The following is a 19,836-nucleotide window of genomic DNA, read 5'->3' on the forward strand; positions in this document are numbered from 1 at the left end:
CATGGAACATTACTTATTAATTATATTAAATTTATGTTCTGGAAGAATGATTTCTAAAAGAAGAGAATTGAATTATCTTTTATTTTTAAGGTCATCGTTATATCGTGGTCCACGCCGGAACCAAAGATGGCTTCATCAAGTGTGCAAATTTAATATTCAAGAGTGGATTAAAGACGGGAGATTATCATGACAATATGAACAGGAAAAACTTCGAAAACTGGTTTAAAACTCAGCTGGTTCCAAATCTTCCCCCAAAATCATTTATAATCATGGACAATGCAAGTTACCATTCTGGTTTATTAGAAGAAATCCCGAGAAAATCTTGGACAAAGCAGAGACTGACCGAATGGTCGAAGAAAAAGAATATTGGCTTTCCAGAAAAAGCCACGATATAAATATGGAGTATTGCACGCAGAAACTGCCCTAGTGAAAAAAGGTACTTTCTTGATGAATATGTTAAACCTTTAGGACACAAAATTTTGCGACTGCCACCATATCATTGCCAGTTTAATGCAATTGAAATGGTATGGTCGGAATGTAAACGAAAATATGATCAATATATTTCCAATTTTAAGGGGTCACCTTCAGAAGTTCTGACTACATGGGAAAGGGTAATAAACGAAATTTCTATAGATCATTGGCAAAAATATGTTTTTCATACAGAAAAGGTAATTGAAAAGGCTTGGGAGGCAATACTGACGAAGACGACGATGACGAAGACAATATCTCTGATTTCAGTTCTGACTCTGACAATACTGACGAGATTGATTAAGCTTTTTTTGTTCTAGCAAATTTTATTTTATGATCGTCGTTTAAGTATTCAATCATATCGTTGCAATTTAATTAACTTGGTAATGCAATATGGCGTGTTTTTTTTGAGGTTGTATGTTTTATTTTTTGGAATGGTATTTTCATTTTAATGTGTTAACATATTCCTTTAAGCAGCATTTTTTTTCATGAACAAGTAAATTAAATTGTCAGTATTTAAATTTTTCCCAGTGAGTTAAAATAATTTTATACCATTATTCACAATTTTCGTAAGCTCGGTTTTGTGACGTCTACTGCTCGTGCCGAATTCTGCTTTTCAAATATGTTGTATATTTGGTTTTTACGGTCTTTTGATTGGAAAATATATGAGCAGCGTAATCCTGATCTGATTTTATCCCATTCTTCTTTATATTTGCGATCGTTGTTGTGCTCAATTTTGTTGCATCTGCGGCTCGCTCTATCACATTCTCCATTTGAAGTGCAATTCCGTTTCGGACTTGTTGTTTATGTCCCATTATTTATGATTAATTATAATAATATTTGTTAATTGTTAAGTTTGTTAATAATACAATAAATACTACAAGATTTTTTAAAAATTTTTTGGGAATGAAAGTATATACATGAATATAGAAATATAATAATATGCTTCTAAAATAAATCATTTGTTAATTTCTGAACGTATAAAAATACATAGCAGACTATTAATTTCTGAAGGCGATGGTAAAGTTTCTAACCTAATATTGATTGGCAAAAATATCTACGCCATACGTTTTTTCTCACCTGGATGACGCAACTATAAATGGGTATAATTTCGACTATAGCTTTTTTATTTGAATTAAGGTACTGAAAATCAAAATGCAAAAACCCTCTGTAAACACTTTTATTCTCTATTAAGTTTTTATTCTTAACTAACACTTTCAATAGAGGTTTTACCGTTAGAGATTAGTGCCGTGACATGTTAAAAAAGTAACAAATTATTCTATAACAAAAATAAATACAATACTCGTTCAAGCTATTATTTATACAAAAGTTACTAAAATCAATACAAAGCATAAATATTAAAAATAATAAAATATATAAACAAATATCAAAGTAAGCTGATTCCGATTGGGCCCTACATTATAAAGAAATTAGAAGGACCAAACCGGCAACTATCAATTTCCAAACGGAAATGCTGTAAGAGAATGGTGGTAGTGGTAATAGATTATAAAACATCACAATATAGGAAAGTTATCTTTTGAAAGGTATAAATTAATAGTATCACATTATTTGTACCTACTTACCCGTATAAGTTTACTGCAATAAATATCACGAAACACAAATTTGCATCAAAACGCACAAGTGCATCAACGACGCCGCCGCCATCATGAACGCCATCCACAAACGGAGAGCACGTGACGATAATGAGGACGACACGGAAAAGGCGCAGTGTTGCCAACACTTTGTTTTCATCAATTCCAAACCTTCATGGAGTTTTTTTGCAGGAATGATTTATTCTGTCCATAAGTTTATCCTGTCTGTGTTTATACGTCAAAATTGATATTTTAGAAACATTAATGTTAAGTCCTCTTTTTTATTGTAATTCAACGTTATTTTATCGTCACAAAAAGGGCATTTTGCTGACTAATTCACTAAATGACCATATTTTGACGTTATGCCATTCTGTAGTTGCCTGGGGCACGAACCAAATGAGATGCCGATATCTCGTTTGCTATAATCAAGATACTTTGGTTTGGGCTGGAGTTCAATAGATTTTCGGACTAATTTGGTTCCGATTGAAGAGCTTTTAACAGCAAACGAATATCGGGGTCAAATTCTGGAACTCATTGTTCATCCACCCAGTAGTACAATATTCAGGTATTGCCATGGCCTGCGCAATCCTCTGACTTAAATTCTATAAAGCATGTTTGGAATATGTTGAAAATACGGGTTTTAATCCAAAGAGTGATGTTCCAGAGAAGGGAAGATTTGTTGAATAATTGCATAATGATTTTATAGCACATTTGTCCCCTAAACCATTTTGATGTGTATATAAAATTTTAAATATAACTCGATTTCGCTCAGCTAGGTATAAGAATTGTTGTTTTTCTAAGTTTAGAAAGAAGAAATCAGCAAACAAATATAACAAACAAGGAAAGTCATTTACTTGAAAATTTAAAATGGCATTATAGTGGTTAGAGGTGGAGGAAGGAGGAGAGTGTATCAATATCAATAGTCTCGTCTCCAGTTGAAAACGAGTTTAAAGGTATTATTTATGTAATTTATTATTATAGATAATTACTAATGTATTGATGAATGATTTCTAGTTCATTAAAATTGATTTTTATTTTGTAAGAGTTTTAAATAAAAATATACAAATGTTAGGAACCACAAATAAGCTACTAAAGTTGGCTGAAATATTCTATAAATATTTTATAAATAATATAAAGAAGTTACAGAAATATTCGTTATTTGAAATTAAAGTTTCATTAGTGTGAATTATTTTTAATGAAACCAAATACGAAAATTAAATAAAACAAATTCTAAAATTATTGTTCATAGCTTTTCTGTATATCATCGCAACCCTCGTCGAAGTAGCAGAGCGGAAAATTTGCCATAAATGAATATTTATTGAGCTGCATGTAAATTGAGTTTTTTAGACTTCTGCTTTAAATCATAAATTCTGATCCAAAATTAAAAAAGTCTTGCTAAATAAATATATATTGTAGCGCGACTAATATTTTATATTTCTGCAAAGCATCGCTTGGGCTTTTAGAACCACAGTGACTCATTTTCAACCTTTCTGAGATATACTTTACGCATTGATTAGTACATTAAAATTCATTGTTAATTAATTCGTAAAAACTTAATATTATGAGAACATTAGTGCAGTTTCTTTTATATCAGTAGATATTCTGTTTGAAAATATTATTGGGTCAAAGCCCGCATGAACGCCAACGACAAATACATAAAATTAAATTGTAAATTGGAAAATAGTTCCGAATCTATAGAAACTGCGTATCAATTTTCAGAACAATATTTATAAGGGTATCAAATTTTCTGAAAAACGCATTCCCGAAGTTTGTCGCAAAACTGAAAAGACAAAACACTCTGTAAAAGTTCTTATACTTTTCCCAAATCAATGGTTTTAGTTTTCCAATTGAATAGCACAAAAACCACACATGACAGTACTTTTTCTTGCATTTGAGTGTTTACTGACAGAGATATATAAATTTTTAAGATTTTGCTTAATGTTAAAAACTTGAATTACATTATTTCCTAATATAAAGTATATGACTCCTTTTTCGCATTTATCACTAAATAAAAGAAAATATATAGCGCGTTATTTAAAATTATAAATATTCTAGAGTTTGAAAGTTGAATAAAAATTAGAACTTTGACGAATCTTTAACGTAGACCAATTAATTTGTATATCGGTTATTTTTAGAAAGAATTTCCTAAAACTCTTTTGGCTTTTAATATTTAAAAATACCAAGGGATAGAATAAGTATCTAGCTCTTATATCTAAAATTTAAAATCAGTGTATTTCTTCATTTATGGGAATCATTATTGTAGGCCCGAACAATTTGCTTGCGGCAGACAAAATACGTACAATCTTGTATTAGAAAAAAGTAAATACATTCACCTGACTGGTTGTTGTTTGAATCGTTGTTCTTGGTGTGGTGGTAGTTGCGGTAGTAGTACTCAACGCTGTGGTAGTCGTTGGCATAGTAGTGATTTCATACTTTGTCGTAATATTAGCATCATCAGTTGTGTCGTTCCTTGGCGAATCAGTGCAACATTTCATTGAAGGTGACGGACAAGCCACGTCTTCCAGGACATCATAACAAATAATTGTTGCTAGGGCATGTACGCATACACCTGGACAGTCTTTTGAATCTGCTGTGCTAGTTATTGTATCAAGGAGGCCTAGAAAAAAATCACTTTGTAACAACGAGTTTAGTATTATGTTACAGACTTTTATCATATGAAACACTTTTAAGCAATATTATTTCATTTTAGCGTTATTACCGCAATTCAGATTTATTTAAATGGTAAATATAAGTCCTCTAATTAAAAAATGCTTGAAAATTATTTTCATAATAAACTTACTCAATGCTATGATCAAAAAAACTCAAAGCTGAAGACAAAAAAAATTATTTAAAGATAGGATCCGTGATTTTTGGTGCACTATCTCACAGTACAATATAGAAATTATAGTTGTTATATAAGAAATTGCAAATTGTAGTTGCGACATAAGAATTACGACAATATTATTACAAGAATTTTGATTTGAGATAAGAATAAACTAGGAAGAACGTGTTTAACAAAAAAATTGCAAGAAAAATGACTTGGTTTAACTCAAGATTGCATAACTATTGTAATACGGAACAAACCCATAGTATAAGTGAAACCTCTCGCAGCGCTATCTTCAAGTTGATCAAAAAGATTCTCGAGTTTATTGACATTAAACAGCCTGTAGATATTATTGAAACCTATTTAGCCTATTTATGATTAATCAGAAAAGAAGTTGTTGAAAAGAGTTCTTTTAAAGGTGGATTTACATTACCATTAATACATTTGGAAGATAACCATAAAAATAAATTTATTAGTTTGTTCAATGATGTCAAAAGGTTCAATATGATAATGTTCTTTTGAACATATTCATGATACATTAAATTATGTTTTTTTTTCAATTGCTTCGTTAGACATATCCTATAACCCTCATATTTTAGGGGGCAGCTAGAAAAATAGGCAGATTATTTCGAAGGTTATGTTACTATACATTACAGCACAAAAAAACTGAATTGAGACTAACAAACCCTGATTCAATTGTCATAAACCTTTTATTAAGCATACAATAGAAAAGAGTAAAAAATATGTTTCAAACCGCGAAGTAACCACCAATTTTCAATATAGAACCCAAATAAAAAAAAAGTAAGGAGAAAAAAATAAGTCAATTAGGTAAGGCCTGTATATTACATAGTCATATAATTAGAAAACTAACAAGAGGATCTACATACTCGTAATTAATCAAAGGCCCAAAACTCTTCTCAAGGCTTCTAAAATGTTCGAATAGTATACCCTGCTGCGATCATCAATAACTTCTAGAATTGTTCAAAAGTACAATGCTTGAACGGATCTGTCTGCGTATTAAGGAGAAAATGTATTCAATCATCTACACGTTTTAGATGGACAGATAGGTAGCGCAAATTTAAATCAGACGGTGCATAAACATGTACTTAAAATAGCACGCTGAGGGCCGGTATTATAAAACTATTTTGACAGATAGCTTAAGTTAACTTGTGAAATAACGTCACATGACACAGTTAACTTTTAAATGTAGAAGTTACCTTTATCGGGTGGATGGGGTATCAGTTAAAGTTAACTTAATAAAAAAATTCTGGTTTTTAACATATATTTTGCCAATAATTTTGAATATAACCTAACACTGACAAAGCTTCTATTCCTCGATATATAGATGGCGGTAAAAAACTGAAATTATCTCCTCGAGACTACCGGACTGTCAAGCATCTGATATGTCATATAAAATGCCGCCATTTTTTAGGGTTCTTTAGCTTGTAGAGGCTTTTTTGCTAGAAGTATATCTACGGCCAAGCTAAGCCAAAATAAAAACACGAAAAATTCATGTTTTGACCGTAGCACATGGCCCTAATAACTACTCAAATACGAAGAAGAAGAAATGGAACGTTTATAAAACTGACATTTTATTGCTAAGGGTAACTTGATGGTTAAAGTTAAAGTTCCTTTTAAAAAATATTTATAATACTTAAGAGATGTGTCATGTAGATCACATAGCCTATACATTTAAAGAATGTTTCGCCAAATACTGAATCAGGTAATTCTCGCTTCCCACTCTGCTCTTTTAATTTTTGATTTAATTATGAATCGTTTTCATAATTAATCACTTATAACAACTAAATAGAACACGTTGTGCACAACAATGTTCCAGGAGGTTCTTATTTTAAGAAATTATAAACGCAATGGTTTTTTTATTATGAGACTTGTCTCATATAATGTAATTATTCGCACACTACATCATTACCCCGATTTGGCGACAAGGTATATGCTTCGGACTTCGGATCACCAAAACCTAATAACCTCTCCAAGAGAAATACGCAAATACCTTCGCCGGTTACCCAATAACAAAGCACCAGGTCCCGATGGCATTCCGTATCGCCTTCTCAAGTCTCTACCACGAAAACCACTTGTACAACTAATGTATATTATTAATGCAATATTAAGACTGCAACACTTTCCCATTCAGTGAAAAAAGGCTGTAGTTCTGTGAAAAATCCATCTCTGCCTAGCTCCTATCGCCCTATTTCCCTTTTAAATACCATGGGCAAACTGACTGAAAAGATTCTCCTGGACAGAATCAGCAGTGTGGTTGAAGCCAGAAAGATACTCCCGAGGGAGCAGTTTGGTTTTAGGCCTCGACATAACACGACTCTGCTTACCACACGCATTGTCCAAGACATTTTTGATGGTTTTAATAAAAAGATGAACACCACTATGTTGCTTCTAGATATCGAAAGGACTTTTGATAAAGTGTGGCACCATGGCCTGATCTTCAAGCTCTTTACCCTCCTTGATATTCCTTTGCACATTGTATCCCTAATCGCTTTTTATCTTCAAGATCGTACCTTTCAAGTTAAAATAGAAAACAGTCTTTCAACTCCCAAACACCTAAAAGCCGGCGTCCCCCAAGGTACGGTCCTATCCCCTCTTTTGTATAATCTGTAGACATCTGATATTCCCAAATTTCCAAGCACCAAAATAGCACTCTACGCTGACGATACAGCTATTTATTCCCAGTCCTTTTACGCCCAGGCTACCAAACAAACCGTCTCCTACGATTTATTAACACTTCTTTCCTACTACACAAAGTGGAAATTAACAGTGAATGCAACAAAAACTGAGCTCGTAACATTCACTAGAAAACGAACCAATCACCGTATAATAACCCCGCTTGTCATAAAAAACACCCCCATCACCCCTTCCAAAAAGGCAAAGTATCTCGGAATAATGCTTGATGAAAGATTATCTTTTATCCCCCATGTCTCCTCAGTACTGCAAAGGACTTTTGCAGCACAACAAAAACTCCCTTAATCTGTCCTAAATCACCCCTAAGCCCAGAAAATAAATTGCTAATCTATAAACAGGTAATCAGGCCTTGCTTAACGTATGGCGCTCCAGTCTGGAACATTATATCCGATACGCAAAAAAAGCGCCTTCAAATTTTTCAAAATAAAATTTTGAGGGCCGTCTTATCAGCGGACAGATACACGCAGATCTGCGATCTGCATGAGGGTAGTGGTGTGGAATATATCTCTTACTATATCAACGATATATCAGAAAAATTCTACACCTTCTCCGTGCAGGGGTCGGAAATGACGCAAAATATCACAAACATTAGATTTAATAATCAGGAAATCATAAAACATGGGCCAATATATAAAAGATTACCAATTTATTATCGGGTTCCTTGACGGCGGCAATATTCCTAGATACACCCTTCATGCAATATCCCACTCACAATTTTAAACCAACAGAAACCATACAAACGTACGATACATAACCACACAACCATCTAAACAGACCTCACAATATATCGTACCACACTTGCTACTGGCATTATTGTACTGCTGCATTAGACTACAGTAGAATATCTTACTTTGAGGCTTTGGGCATAACCTTTTTTGCTACGAGGTACCTGATTTTAATTTAAATGAGGTTTTTCGTGCCAGTTTTCCTCAAAAAACATCATGCATCCTGATAACAACCCGCGGCTTACTTGCGTCTCAGTGCTAAGAGCATCGCGCTTACCACCAATGGAAGCTCCCTCATAAATCTTTTTGGATAGGCGGTGGGATACAGTATCGGCACTGGTTGAATGCTACTTTTGTATTGTTAAGGCCATAACAACGGTCCCCCTTTCCAGGGTTTTTTTCTTAATAACACGCCTGCCTGCGTGCAGGATATTTAAGAATTCTATTCTATTTAAGTAGTAACGAATAAGTAGTACAATTAAGTTCGAAATATAATTTATAGGAAATAAATAAAATGTTTGGAAAATATTTGGACTTCGGATCCAGTGGTCTCTGGTTCGATCCCTATTTAATTAAAACATTTTTTGAAAAAATCTTTTTTATATTTTTTGTCCTTTCATAATTGTATTTGTTTTCATTCCTTTTAAGATAATATGTACTGGATGTGATATTTGGCGTTTTAAAGTCCATATTTTAGTCAATAACGATACATGATGGTGTAAACTCATTTTATTTTATATTTTTTTATTTATGTCAGTGTGAATCAGTGTGTGGCTTTTGTATTTAGATAGGTATGTTTTTTCTGTTAATTAGCGTTCTATTCTGTATCATTTAATATTGATAATTTTATTTAGGTCTGATGATGCCCTAATACGGCGAAACGCGTAACCTAAAATAGATGCTTGATTTATGAGACTTAGACATTGAGTTTACTTTCTCCCTCCTTTGGTCATATACTTGAGTGTCTTTGAGAGTAATGGATGATTATTTTGAATAAAATAGATAAGATAGTTATAGGTAACTCCTTTTTTACTTTGATCAGTGTATCATCAGTATTGACCTATGTAGTATCTACCAGACATAACAATTTATATATATCTCTTTGAAAGTTCTTAAAATATGCTTCTTCTTTTATTCTTATTCTGACATAGAGACATAATATGTTAAAAATCAATTAAATATAAACCTAAGTAATAAGTTTAGTTATATGCGGCAATTCTTTGGATTATAAAATAATTATTTATAGTTCAAAAAGTAGATCTAAAAAATATGGCTTAAAAGAATGAGAGGAGTCCACATTTCTGGGTCAAGCAGTTATCATAAAATATATTCTAAACAAACGAACTATAGCAAATCCTGAGGGAAAAGAATGGCTGATATGTCATTGACGTAGTAGTATGGAATAAAGCAATAGTTTTTTCACCGTATTTAACATAATTTCTTTTTTAACTGTTTTAAAAGACTTGACATGATAGGTTTTTTGTGCATTAATTAGTAAAATATAAATAAGTATATATTTTTTTTATTTTATTGCCATTAAATCAGACAAAACAGGTTTATGAGGAAACTTCAAATGTTAAGTTTGTAAAAAAATAAATGTATATATAAATATACGTTTTTTTGCTTCTATCTATTATATCAAATTATCAGATACCAGATAATCAAATTCAAATCTATTAAACACGCATTTGTTAAGAATTTGCATTTAAATGTAAATTCCTCATACATTATTTATAGTTCCCTAGACTTTAAAGAAATAACCGTATATTCATCGTTAAAAGTTGAACAAACCTTGTGAACATTAATTAATCGATATAGTCCCACATTAGGCCGCAAATAAAGCAGAGCTTACGTGGTAGGTACCGTATTATGCTTACCCAAATTTAGTTAAACAGGTGTCCTTTCCTTTGTGTTAATCTAAATGGATTTAATTGAAAAACCATGTATTTTTAATTAGGTAGCGTAAAGAGCACATAATAAATTTTTTGTATTTTTTAAAGCAAGTAAAAATATAAAGCCTAGTTTATGTTAAATTTAATTCATAATCCGTTATTGTTGCATGTTTTAAGGTCTTTATTAGATCTTTTTTTTGTATACCAATAATTAGAGATTTAACTAACATTTTAATAAATTGTATTTTTTCCATTATTTGATTTAAAAATCTTAGCAAAATTAAATTTGAATGAAATGCATTCAAGTGGAATTTAATATATTTAACTCTAATGACTAATTCGAAAATAGTTATTAATTAATTAGAATAATCAAATATTCATTCGAAATAATGGAGTAGCTGGATTTATAATAACTTGTACGTTCTGGAATATAATATATAATTTCTAGGGTGTAATGGGATATCTAAATATAAAATCTTGAAAAAGTTCCCATCAACATAGACTTTAGTATAGTGTATGAATATGACATTTAAACCGGAACTTGCATAATATTAATATGATACTACCTCGAATGGGAAACTTAATATCAATTTATTGCAGAATCAATTAATCTCAATCTGATATCAATCATCTTTTTAAAGGTCACTTTTTTGGATTCGACTACTAACGCACTATTCTAAACTCAAGGTAAATCAATGAGATGCACAAAAACTTTAATTAACTATAAAATCTTGAAGGTTTTTTAGCATCATTTGATGCCACCATTAGAAAAGTGGGAACGGATAATCGTTAAAGGTAGTTACTAGATTACCGACTCAATTCGAGGCTTCGTTAGTTGATTCTCTTGAAGAAATTAACCTTATAACCTTATTTTCAAAAATGTCAATCACTCAATCTATTATCTGTTTCTTTTTCATAAACCTATATCTCCTCTATTTCCCTTGAATTCGTAAATAGTATCTTCATATATTTTGTATTGTAAAATCCAAAAAAATTTTGTAAAAGCCACAACCAAAAACATATATACTCTCTGATCAAAATCATTGTTTATGGTTCAATAAATCAGTCGCTAAATATTACGGTAGACGTGCTTTATATACTTATAAAACTTAGGTTCAATTTAGTCTAAATTTAGCAGTTGTATCAGAAAGCACTCGACTACCACTCAATGAACTATTGCAGCTCAAAATATTAGATTTTATCGAACAGATCGGGCTTTTTAGAACTTTCTTTTATCTTCTATGTTTTCCGGTAAACTTAAACAAGGTAAACAAACATAACTGAGTTAATTCTTTTTAGTGCTTTTACTTATTATTTATCTAAGATGTTTGTTTCTATTTCATCTTTTTCAATTCTTGGTATTTTATTTCATAGTAATCTCATTATCAAAGTCTGGTAATGTCGCTAAAAAATCATGGTCGATTGTTAATAATCTGAGAAATAAACCCTCTAGTCCAATACTATCTCTACCTCTCATGAGAACCTCAACAATTATTTTGTAAATGTAGCGAAAAATCTAATGAGTACCATAGCTCCTACCCACGAACCACTTTCTTATGTCTTTAGTGCAGATGAGAATTTACACAGTTTTTTCTTTACGCCAATAGTATTACCTGAGCTTCGCAGTACGATTAGGGAAATCAAAAATAAGAGCTCTTCTGGAACCGATGGACTCACGTTGAACATGTTTCTAAACCTGCCAGAGTGTACATTAAACCATCTTACAAATCTATTCAACCTGTCTTTTCAAAAAGGAGTTTTTCCCAACAGCCTTGAGAAGGCAATAATAATCCCTCTACATAAAGGAGGAGATAAAGATCAGTGTTCCAACTATCGCTCAATTGATCTTCTTCCCACACTATCAAAAATTATTGAAAAAGAAGCTCCTATCATTTCTACTGAAATTTAAAATACTCACTCCTCAACAATTTGGATTTTTAAATAAGAAATGCACAAATGATGCTATGTTCTCTCTTTTTAATAATGTATACTGTAGCTTAAACAACCAACATCCTACGGCAATAATCTTCTGTGATTTTTCTAAAGCTTTTGATTGCGTATACCATGTGTAGTGTAGTATGCATATTGTGTAGTATGCATATCTTAATAAAAAGTTGCAACACTACGGGTTTAGAGGTATGCCCCTCGAATTGTTTAAGTCATATCTTAATAACAGGAGTCAGTTTTGAAGGATTACTACGATGTATGCTTTTAAGCTAATAGAATATTTTGCTTCTCATATTTATCAATGATATCGCTAGTCTGAATATTAAAGGAAGAACCTGCCTATTCGCGGATGATACTAGTCTTACCTGGAGCAATCCGGATATTGCCGAATTTTATAAAATCATATCAAGTGACTTAACTTCTATCAAAGCATGGTGCGACTCTAATCTTCTTTGCCTTAACATCTCCAAAACTAAACTTTTGTCCTATAAAAATAATTTGCAATCTTTTGTACTGGATAACGCAACCATTGACGAAGCCGACTCTGAAATTTTTGGGGCTTACTGTTGACAAGTCGTTAAAATGGGACATGCATATTAAGCCTTTAACAAGAAAATTAATCTCCGCTTGTTTTGCGCTAAGATCAATTTCCAAGGAGCTTAGCATCTCAACCTCTATAACAGTGTATTTTTCCCTCTTTGAATCATACCTTCGTTACGCCCTTCCTTTTTGGGGTGTGTGTAGTGTCACTCAATTTGACAAAACTTTCAGACTTCAAAAGAGAGCTTTGCGTTATACACTTAGACTTAATTTAAGAGCTCATTGCCAGGATTTCTTTAAAAAATGTAATATCCTAACTTTGCCGTCACTACTTATATATGAGTCCGTTTGTCAAATTCGCAAGCAGGTTTCATCAAATTCAGATAGGCCATCCCATAATTATCATCTCAGAAACGCGGAGTATGATTTATATCTGCCTACTCCACATTCAGAATTGGTAAAAAACTCTATATTGTACAAAGCAAAAAAATGCACAAACATTTGCCATTGAACATCAAGTCCATCACATCTTTTCCTACTTTCCGTAAGGCATTAAAATTATTCCTACTGGAGAGAGCCTTTTACTCGGTAAAAGATTTTTTTAATACTTAATTTTAACTTCACACACACAGACTGATTTATTGTTTTTATATGTATTGTTTTATGTAGCTAGTAACTATGTAGTGTTTTGTTTATTTATTCATACTTTTGACCACATACAATTATTGATTTGTATAAGTTTATATATTTGTTTTATTTTATTTTTGTGTGTTTTGTTTGTTTTTGTGTTTTACTTTAGTTATCAGTCTTTGTCTACAAATTGTAAATTTTTTTTACAATAAAGCGATGATTGATTGATTGATAGACGTGATCTTTAGTGTAGACTCCCATTAGTGTTACGTGTTTTCTGCTTAACCTCTAATAGTGTGCCCTATATTATTTCTAGATCAGGTTAAATGTTTTTCCTTTTTTCAAGATTACTCAACCATATTGTTCTTGATTGAGCTGATGAATCTCAAAATAATCTTGGACTGTTTATGAAAATAATACTTTTAAAAGAATCTTTAACTAAAAATCAGAAAACTGTTAGTAATAAATTTGGTTTTGTCCACCTCTGGAAGTAGTATATGGATCAGTTCATACAATTTGATAATAAGCATATAGTGCAAATTGCTTGTGAGCGGTATACCTAGTTTCTATCGAGCTATAGAAGATAGTAATTATTACTATAATAATATTGAGTTTCTGATCTTTGATGGTTCATGAAAACTAAAGCATGAAAACTAAACTAAAGCTAGTTCCGGACCTTTTTTTTGGCATATGGCTTCGCTAGTCTGTCATTTTATATTCGCTTCCAATATAATCTATCCATATTAGAGATATTTTGTTAAATACGTATAAATTTTAATAACATGCATTCCCTCCATTCAAAGTTGCTTTATAGTTGGATCCTTGGCTATCGATCATATACAGGGTGTTCATTTGAAAACTTCCCACCACGGATTTATGGAAAACCACTGTTTAAAAAAAAAATCCGAAATACATCAAAAGGTTTGTCAAGGGGGACAACTTTCTAACCTAAAATTACTTCACCCCCTTTCACCTTCTGCCCCCCAGGGTCATCCCCGTAAAAATTTTAAACGGAAAGGCGTATCGAGTAATAGCTTGTTTAAAAGGTCTTTCGAAGTATTTTATTTTGACGTTTGATGTTTTTAAATCGGTCGATTCGTTTTCGAGAAAATTAGAAAAATCTTTGTTCATCTTAATTTGTTCAGATAGAAAACAAAAACATGAAAATATCAGTTTTTATTTCAATAGGTGTTCAAAATGTTGCCCGTTTTTGGCCAAACAATGATATAGGCGATGTTCAAATTCCTGACGGACATTTTTAAAAACATGTTATGGGATATCATGGCCGCTGTCGACGATGCGTTGACGAAGTTCATCCAAACTTTCAGGTTGGGGAGTAAATACAATAGATTTCAAATGACCCCATAGAAAAAAGTCTAACGGCGTTATATCAGAAGTTTTAGCAGGCCATTCTATAGGCTTCCTTCGCCCCATCCATTTATCTGGAAACTCGTCGTTTAGCCATTGCCGAACGGGAAGAACATAGTGAGGAGGAGCGCCGTCTTGCTGGAACTACATTTCAGCCTCATCAAGTATAGGGTTTCCATCATCATCGATTTGGTTTTCAATGGATTCAGTGATAAGTGGATTGATGGTATTTTCTAACATATCCCAATAAATGTCTCCATTTAAATTTATGTTAATAAATAATGGTCCAATCACTTTATTTCCTAAAATGCCTGCCCATACTTTAATTTTTCGAGGGTACTGGGTATGCCCTTCTACATATTATAAACAAAAACATGAATTTTGTTTTCTATCTGCACAAATTAAGATAAACAAAGATTTTTCTAATTTTCTCGAAAACGAATCGACCGATTTAAAAAAATTAAACGTCAAAATAAAATACTTTGAAAGACCTTTTAAACAAGCTATTACTCTATACCCCTTGCCATTTAAAATTTTTAAGGTGATGACCCTGGGGGGCAGAGGGGGAAAGGGGGTGAAGTAATTTTAGGCTAGAAAGTTGTCCCTTTGACAAACCTTTTGACGTATTTCGGCGTTTTTTTTTAAACAGTAGTTTTCGATAAATCCGTGGTGGGAAGTTTTTAAATGAACACCCTGTATGATAGCCTCGCTTCTTAAGAAAGTTTCATTATTTACTCAAGGGATGGGATATTTATATTAACATGAAATACATGCGATATGACAATTTAAATATACATCTCTATATACATAATTAATTTTATATTTAACAAGGTTCTGTCAATCAGCTCCTCACTTCCAGCTGATCTGACTTTTATATGTCAGATGAGAAACCCCATCGTCTGACAGACACATTATTGTAAGCAGTAATAAGATTGAACAGTGCGAAAAAAAATTAAATCGGATGAAGTACCAGTGAATAATGAACTAAAATGTCTGGTAATAATGAATATATTATCGACGTTATACGTGTGATACATCAATTTAAAGGGCATTCAAGCTACTACCCAATGCTGCATAAAAGGTAAAAATTTATAGACTAATAAACAGTAAGGGTGTAAAAAGGTGTTTAAAAGATTCACAATTTATCAGTTTACAGAATTCATTTTAGTAAGTGCTCAAAATGCGCTCCGTTATTCACGAGAAAATAATAAAGTCTATTTAAAATTCCTCACGAACATTGACAAGCATCTGTCCGTCAATATCTCTTCATTCGAGAGTAATTCGATCCTTTAACTCATTATTATTTTCGGGTGGGATTTTATAAACATTGTTTCTCAAATACCCTCAAAGGAAAAAAATCTAGTGGTGTTCAGTCTGGCGGCGGTGCGGGTCATTCAATTGCACCACGCCTGTCAATCCACGTCCCTGGAAACTGTTCATTAAGCCACCCTCGAATTTTTAAAGAGTACTGCGGGAAAGCTCCATCTGTATGGAAATACAAATTATTTTCATTTAGTATCCCAACACGATTTTCATCCACTTGATTTTCCAAAGATTAGACGATTAAAGGATATATTGTATTTTCGAAGAGGTCTAAATGAATTTGTCTAGTTAAATTTTCTTCCAAAAAAATGGCCCGATGAGCTCATTATGATAAATGTCTGCCCATACATAAATTTTTCCAGGATACTAAGTATGATCCTCTGGAAAAAAGTGTGGATTTTTATTGTCGCATCTACAGTTAAGCGGGTTTACAAGTCCATTTAGAAAAAAAGTGACTCGTCACTGAATCAGATGTTCTTTACTAAATGGGGATCCTCGTCAATTCGCGGGCACACCAGTTCGCAAAATTTAATTCTTGTATAAAAATCGATTTCTTCTTTTAGTAGTATGAATTTGAGTTTTGTAGTGTTGAGTTTTGTGGTTTTTATTTTTTTAAAGTTTTGTGTATAGAACCTGTTGAATTATTGGTTTACTTTGCGACTTTGGGGATAATGTTGGATCCATTGGGAATTGTCCCAGTACCTCAATCTTCATTAACAACCCTTAGTACACTTAGTACACTTTTTATTGCAGACAGATCCTATTTTCTTAAACTTCCTTAACAATTCTAGTACATATTTATGCTCTAGGTTCTTGTCTGGATGTGTCATTAAATGCCCTGGCGGTTCTACGAGCGCACCGATGTTCAGCGACATAAAGAAAAATAATTTCTATTCTTTCGGCTACCGTATACACCATTTTAAATTATTCAAACTTCTGAATTTTTAACTGAGCGTTTAAATTTTTTTTAGCGTTAAAACAATTTTAACAATAATATCGTCAACGGGTTTTTAAACGTGATAAAATTGGTAGTTACTGCAGGGTTATTTTTGTACCTTTTACTGGTACTGCAAAAAATTTTTTGGAAAGAATTTCAAAGTAGCATAAGATTCCTTACAAATAATAGATGCCTATTAAAAAAAATATTAGACTCAATGAACTGTTTATTTGATACATTTTTAATAGTAAATCACTTAAACTTGCATCAATTTTTTAGGTGAAGTAAGATGGAAAATTGTTTGCTATTTAAAATAATATGTAACACTATGAGGCAACCATTGAGCTAGCAAAGTTTAGGTTTTTAAAATGTCTTTTATTACGTTATACGTCAACTGATTTCGTTTGTTTTTAGTTTAGTTAGACAGGAGCTTGTATGCCCTTTAAAATGATGTATCACATTTAGAGTAGGTCGCTATTTGAAATACAAAATTGTAAGGTCGATAAAATATCCATTATTCCCATTTTTGATCAATATTCTGCTTACAAAGATGTGTGACAGGGTGGGGATCCCCATTTAACATATCAAAGTGAGGTAGGTGATTGATAGAGAGAAAGTGATGGAGGTGATTGATAGTGTTTTGTCAAATATAAAACTAAATGTCCCCCTATATATCTAAATTGACTTGACGATGATTTGACGGTGTTAATTCAAAAATATGCTCCACCAAATCATCAACCACCATCATCATTAATATTCTTGCAATACTTTACAATTGTGACATTTTAAGAAAAAATAATTAGTTAATTATTTAAGAAAATTAATTTTGCCGTTCCTGATAGATGTCGCTTACAGACCTGTAATTCAAATTTTTATAAGTTAACTTACCTAATTACTACGCATTTTTTTCCGATTTTTGTTTTATCTAATTTTTTCATAATACACTATTTAATATTTATTCATAAAACTTTAGTTAGCGTAATCTACAAGTTCCAGTTAAATTTGAATTAAAAATGCTTCTCTAGTAGTAAAGAAAAATGGATATGTTAAAATATTATTCGGTAAGTAATACAGATGCAACTTATACATTTCATTGTACAAAGAATTTATTATACCCATTCTGCTTGCTCCAAAGAACTTGCATTTGCAATCGAGAGTTAACAAAAATTATAATACAATGTCCAAAGAGAATCAAAGACATTTAACTTTCTTTTAAATTTAAATTATCGCTAGTCATAAAAATTAAATGAAGACTATATTTTCATATAATTTGTTTTGAAGAGACGATTTGACGGTAATTGCGAGGAGCTCCTTAAACTTTAGATTTTCCTTATAAAATCTGCAACAGGAAAAAAGTAATACGACATAACATTAACCGGCATACATTAGAAATAAACCTAGTTTTATAAACTTGTCTATAATTAAATAGCAAAGGTTTTTCAAAATGAAAAATATTACGAAACTTACGCTCATATTAATAGGTTTTATGCTATTGTCTAGTATATTGATATGTTTTTGATTGTAGGTCCTTTACAAATACTAACAAATGTTCGAATAATTGGACGCCGATAATACATATTTTTATTGTGAGGACGTGCATATTGATTTTTATTTAACGAGTTTTACAATCTGATAAACGAAATGGTAACAGGGAGTACATAATCCTTTTATAAAACTAAATTTCTATTATCGTGGATAATAAAATAAATACATGTACCACGTAAAAAAGCTCTTTAATCATAAACTTAAAGTTGAAATCAGAAAGTCATTTGTTGAATTTATTATAGCCCTTAAATATATTAAAGATAACTTCTTATTTGCAAACAGAAATGTCCATGGTTGAATTAGTTATGATATATTATGTGCCTATCCACTCTATTCCATACATCAGTTTAATATATTCTTTGGTTTTCAAATTGCCCTATCCTTCCCTAAAAAAGCCAATAAGCAGAGGCGCGTGTCGGCAAGTACCACCTTTATTTTTTCTGCTTCCCGACTTATAAAATATCCCAATAAACTTTTATCATTTAATTCTACGTGGTAACTTTCGTTCTTGAAAATCATTTACTAAAATATGGTAAACTAGTGCTAAACTTAAATAATTTCTTAGCATATAAACAAATCAGTTAAGCTTTTTTACAAAAGCTTTTTTTTCTTTTATGGAAATGTGTGTCACACCAATAAACTACTTAATAATAACAGTACTCTTAATAAATTTAAATATATGTAAGTTAAAAAATTCTTATAAGAAAATTATAATTATTCTGTAAAAAAAACTGTAAATTAATATGAATATTTAATATATAGATGAGTATGTAATAATTACCACACGTTTAGTTTATAACAGTACTTGCCTGTACCGTTGTTCGCCAAAAGAAGAAAAAGCGCGATCCCGAACGTGTGTAGGACTTTCTTTATGCGCGAGATAAAAAAATTCCTAAGCGATCATACAGATAAGAATAAATTGACTTGAGATAATCTTGCCATGATACAGATAGGATATTGAGAATTGAGACGTACCTGAAAAAAAACTACCCGCTAGGGACTCATCCTGAGTGACGGTACCACGAATAAATAACAGCAAGAAGAACAAGAGAATTCTGTAGGTCCCGGTTCTAGACATCATAGGGTCCCTAAATCGCTAAATACACGGGCACTAGAAATACATATACACACACAGAACGTTGTTAGCTTTGCATTGCTTTACTAAACTACGCCTGGGGCAGTATGTTTCATTCATGTATGCGCGTAAAATAAATTTACCGTTGCTAATTATTACTTGAGACTTCAGATGGTACGGCGCGATGGTGGTGTCGTTTTGTACCCACCATGCCGACACGATGGTATGGTACTGTATGTCTTTTGCCGTGACCGCGTC

At 31.9% G+C, this 19,836-nt stretch overlaps 1 protein-coding gene across 1 annotated transcript in view; it reads right to left on the reverse strand.

The window, feature by feature from the left end:
• LOC126749131 (protein masquerade) overlaps positions 1-19,726 on the reverse strand; it is a 45,854-nt gene extending 26,128 nt beyond the window's left edge. Inside the window, exons 1-2 of the mRNA XM_050458785.1 lie at positions 19,479-19,726; positions 4,394-4,677 (exon numbers count right to left, since the gene is read on the reverse strand). Of these exons, the coding sequence (XP_050314742.1) occupies positions 4,394-4,677; positions 19,479-19,584 (390 nt within the window). The 5' untranslated portion in view covers positions 19,585-19,726. The remainder of the gene's footprint in view (positions 1-4,393; positions 4,678-19,478) is intronic.
• Between the last annotated feature and the right edge of the window lie 110 nt (positions 19,727-19,836).

This window comes from Anthonomus grandis, chromosome 22, assembly GCF_022605725.1.
Source record: "Anthonomus grandis grandis chromosome 22, icAntGran1.3, whole genome shotgun sequence".
Classification (NCBI taxonomy): Eukaryota; Metazoa; Arthropoda; class Insecta; order Coleoptera; family Curculionidae; genus Anthonomus; species Anthonomus grandis.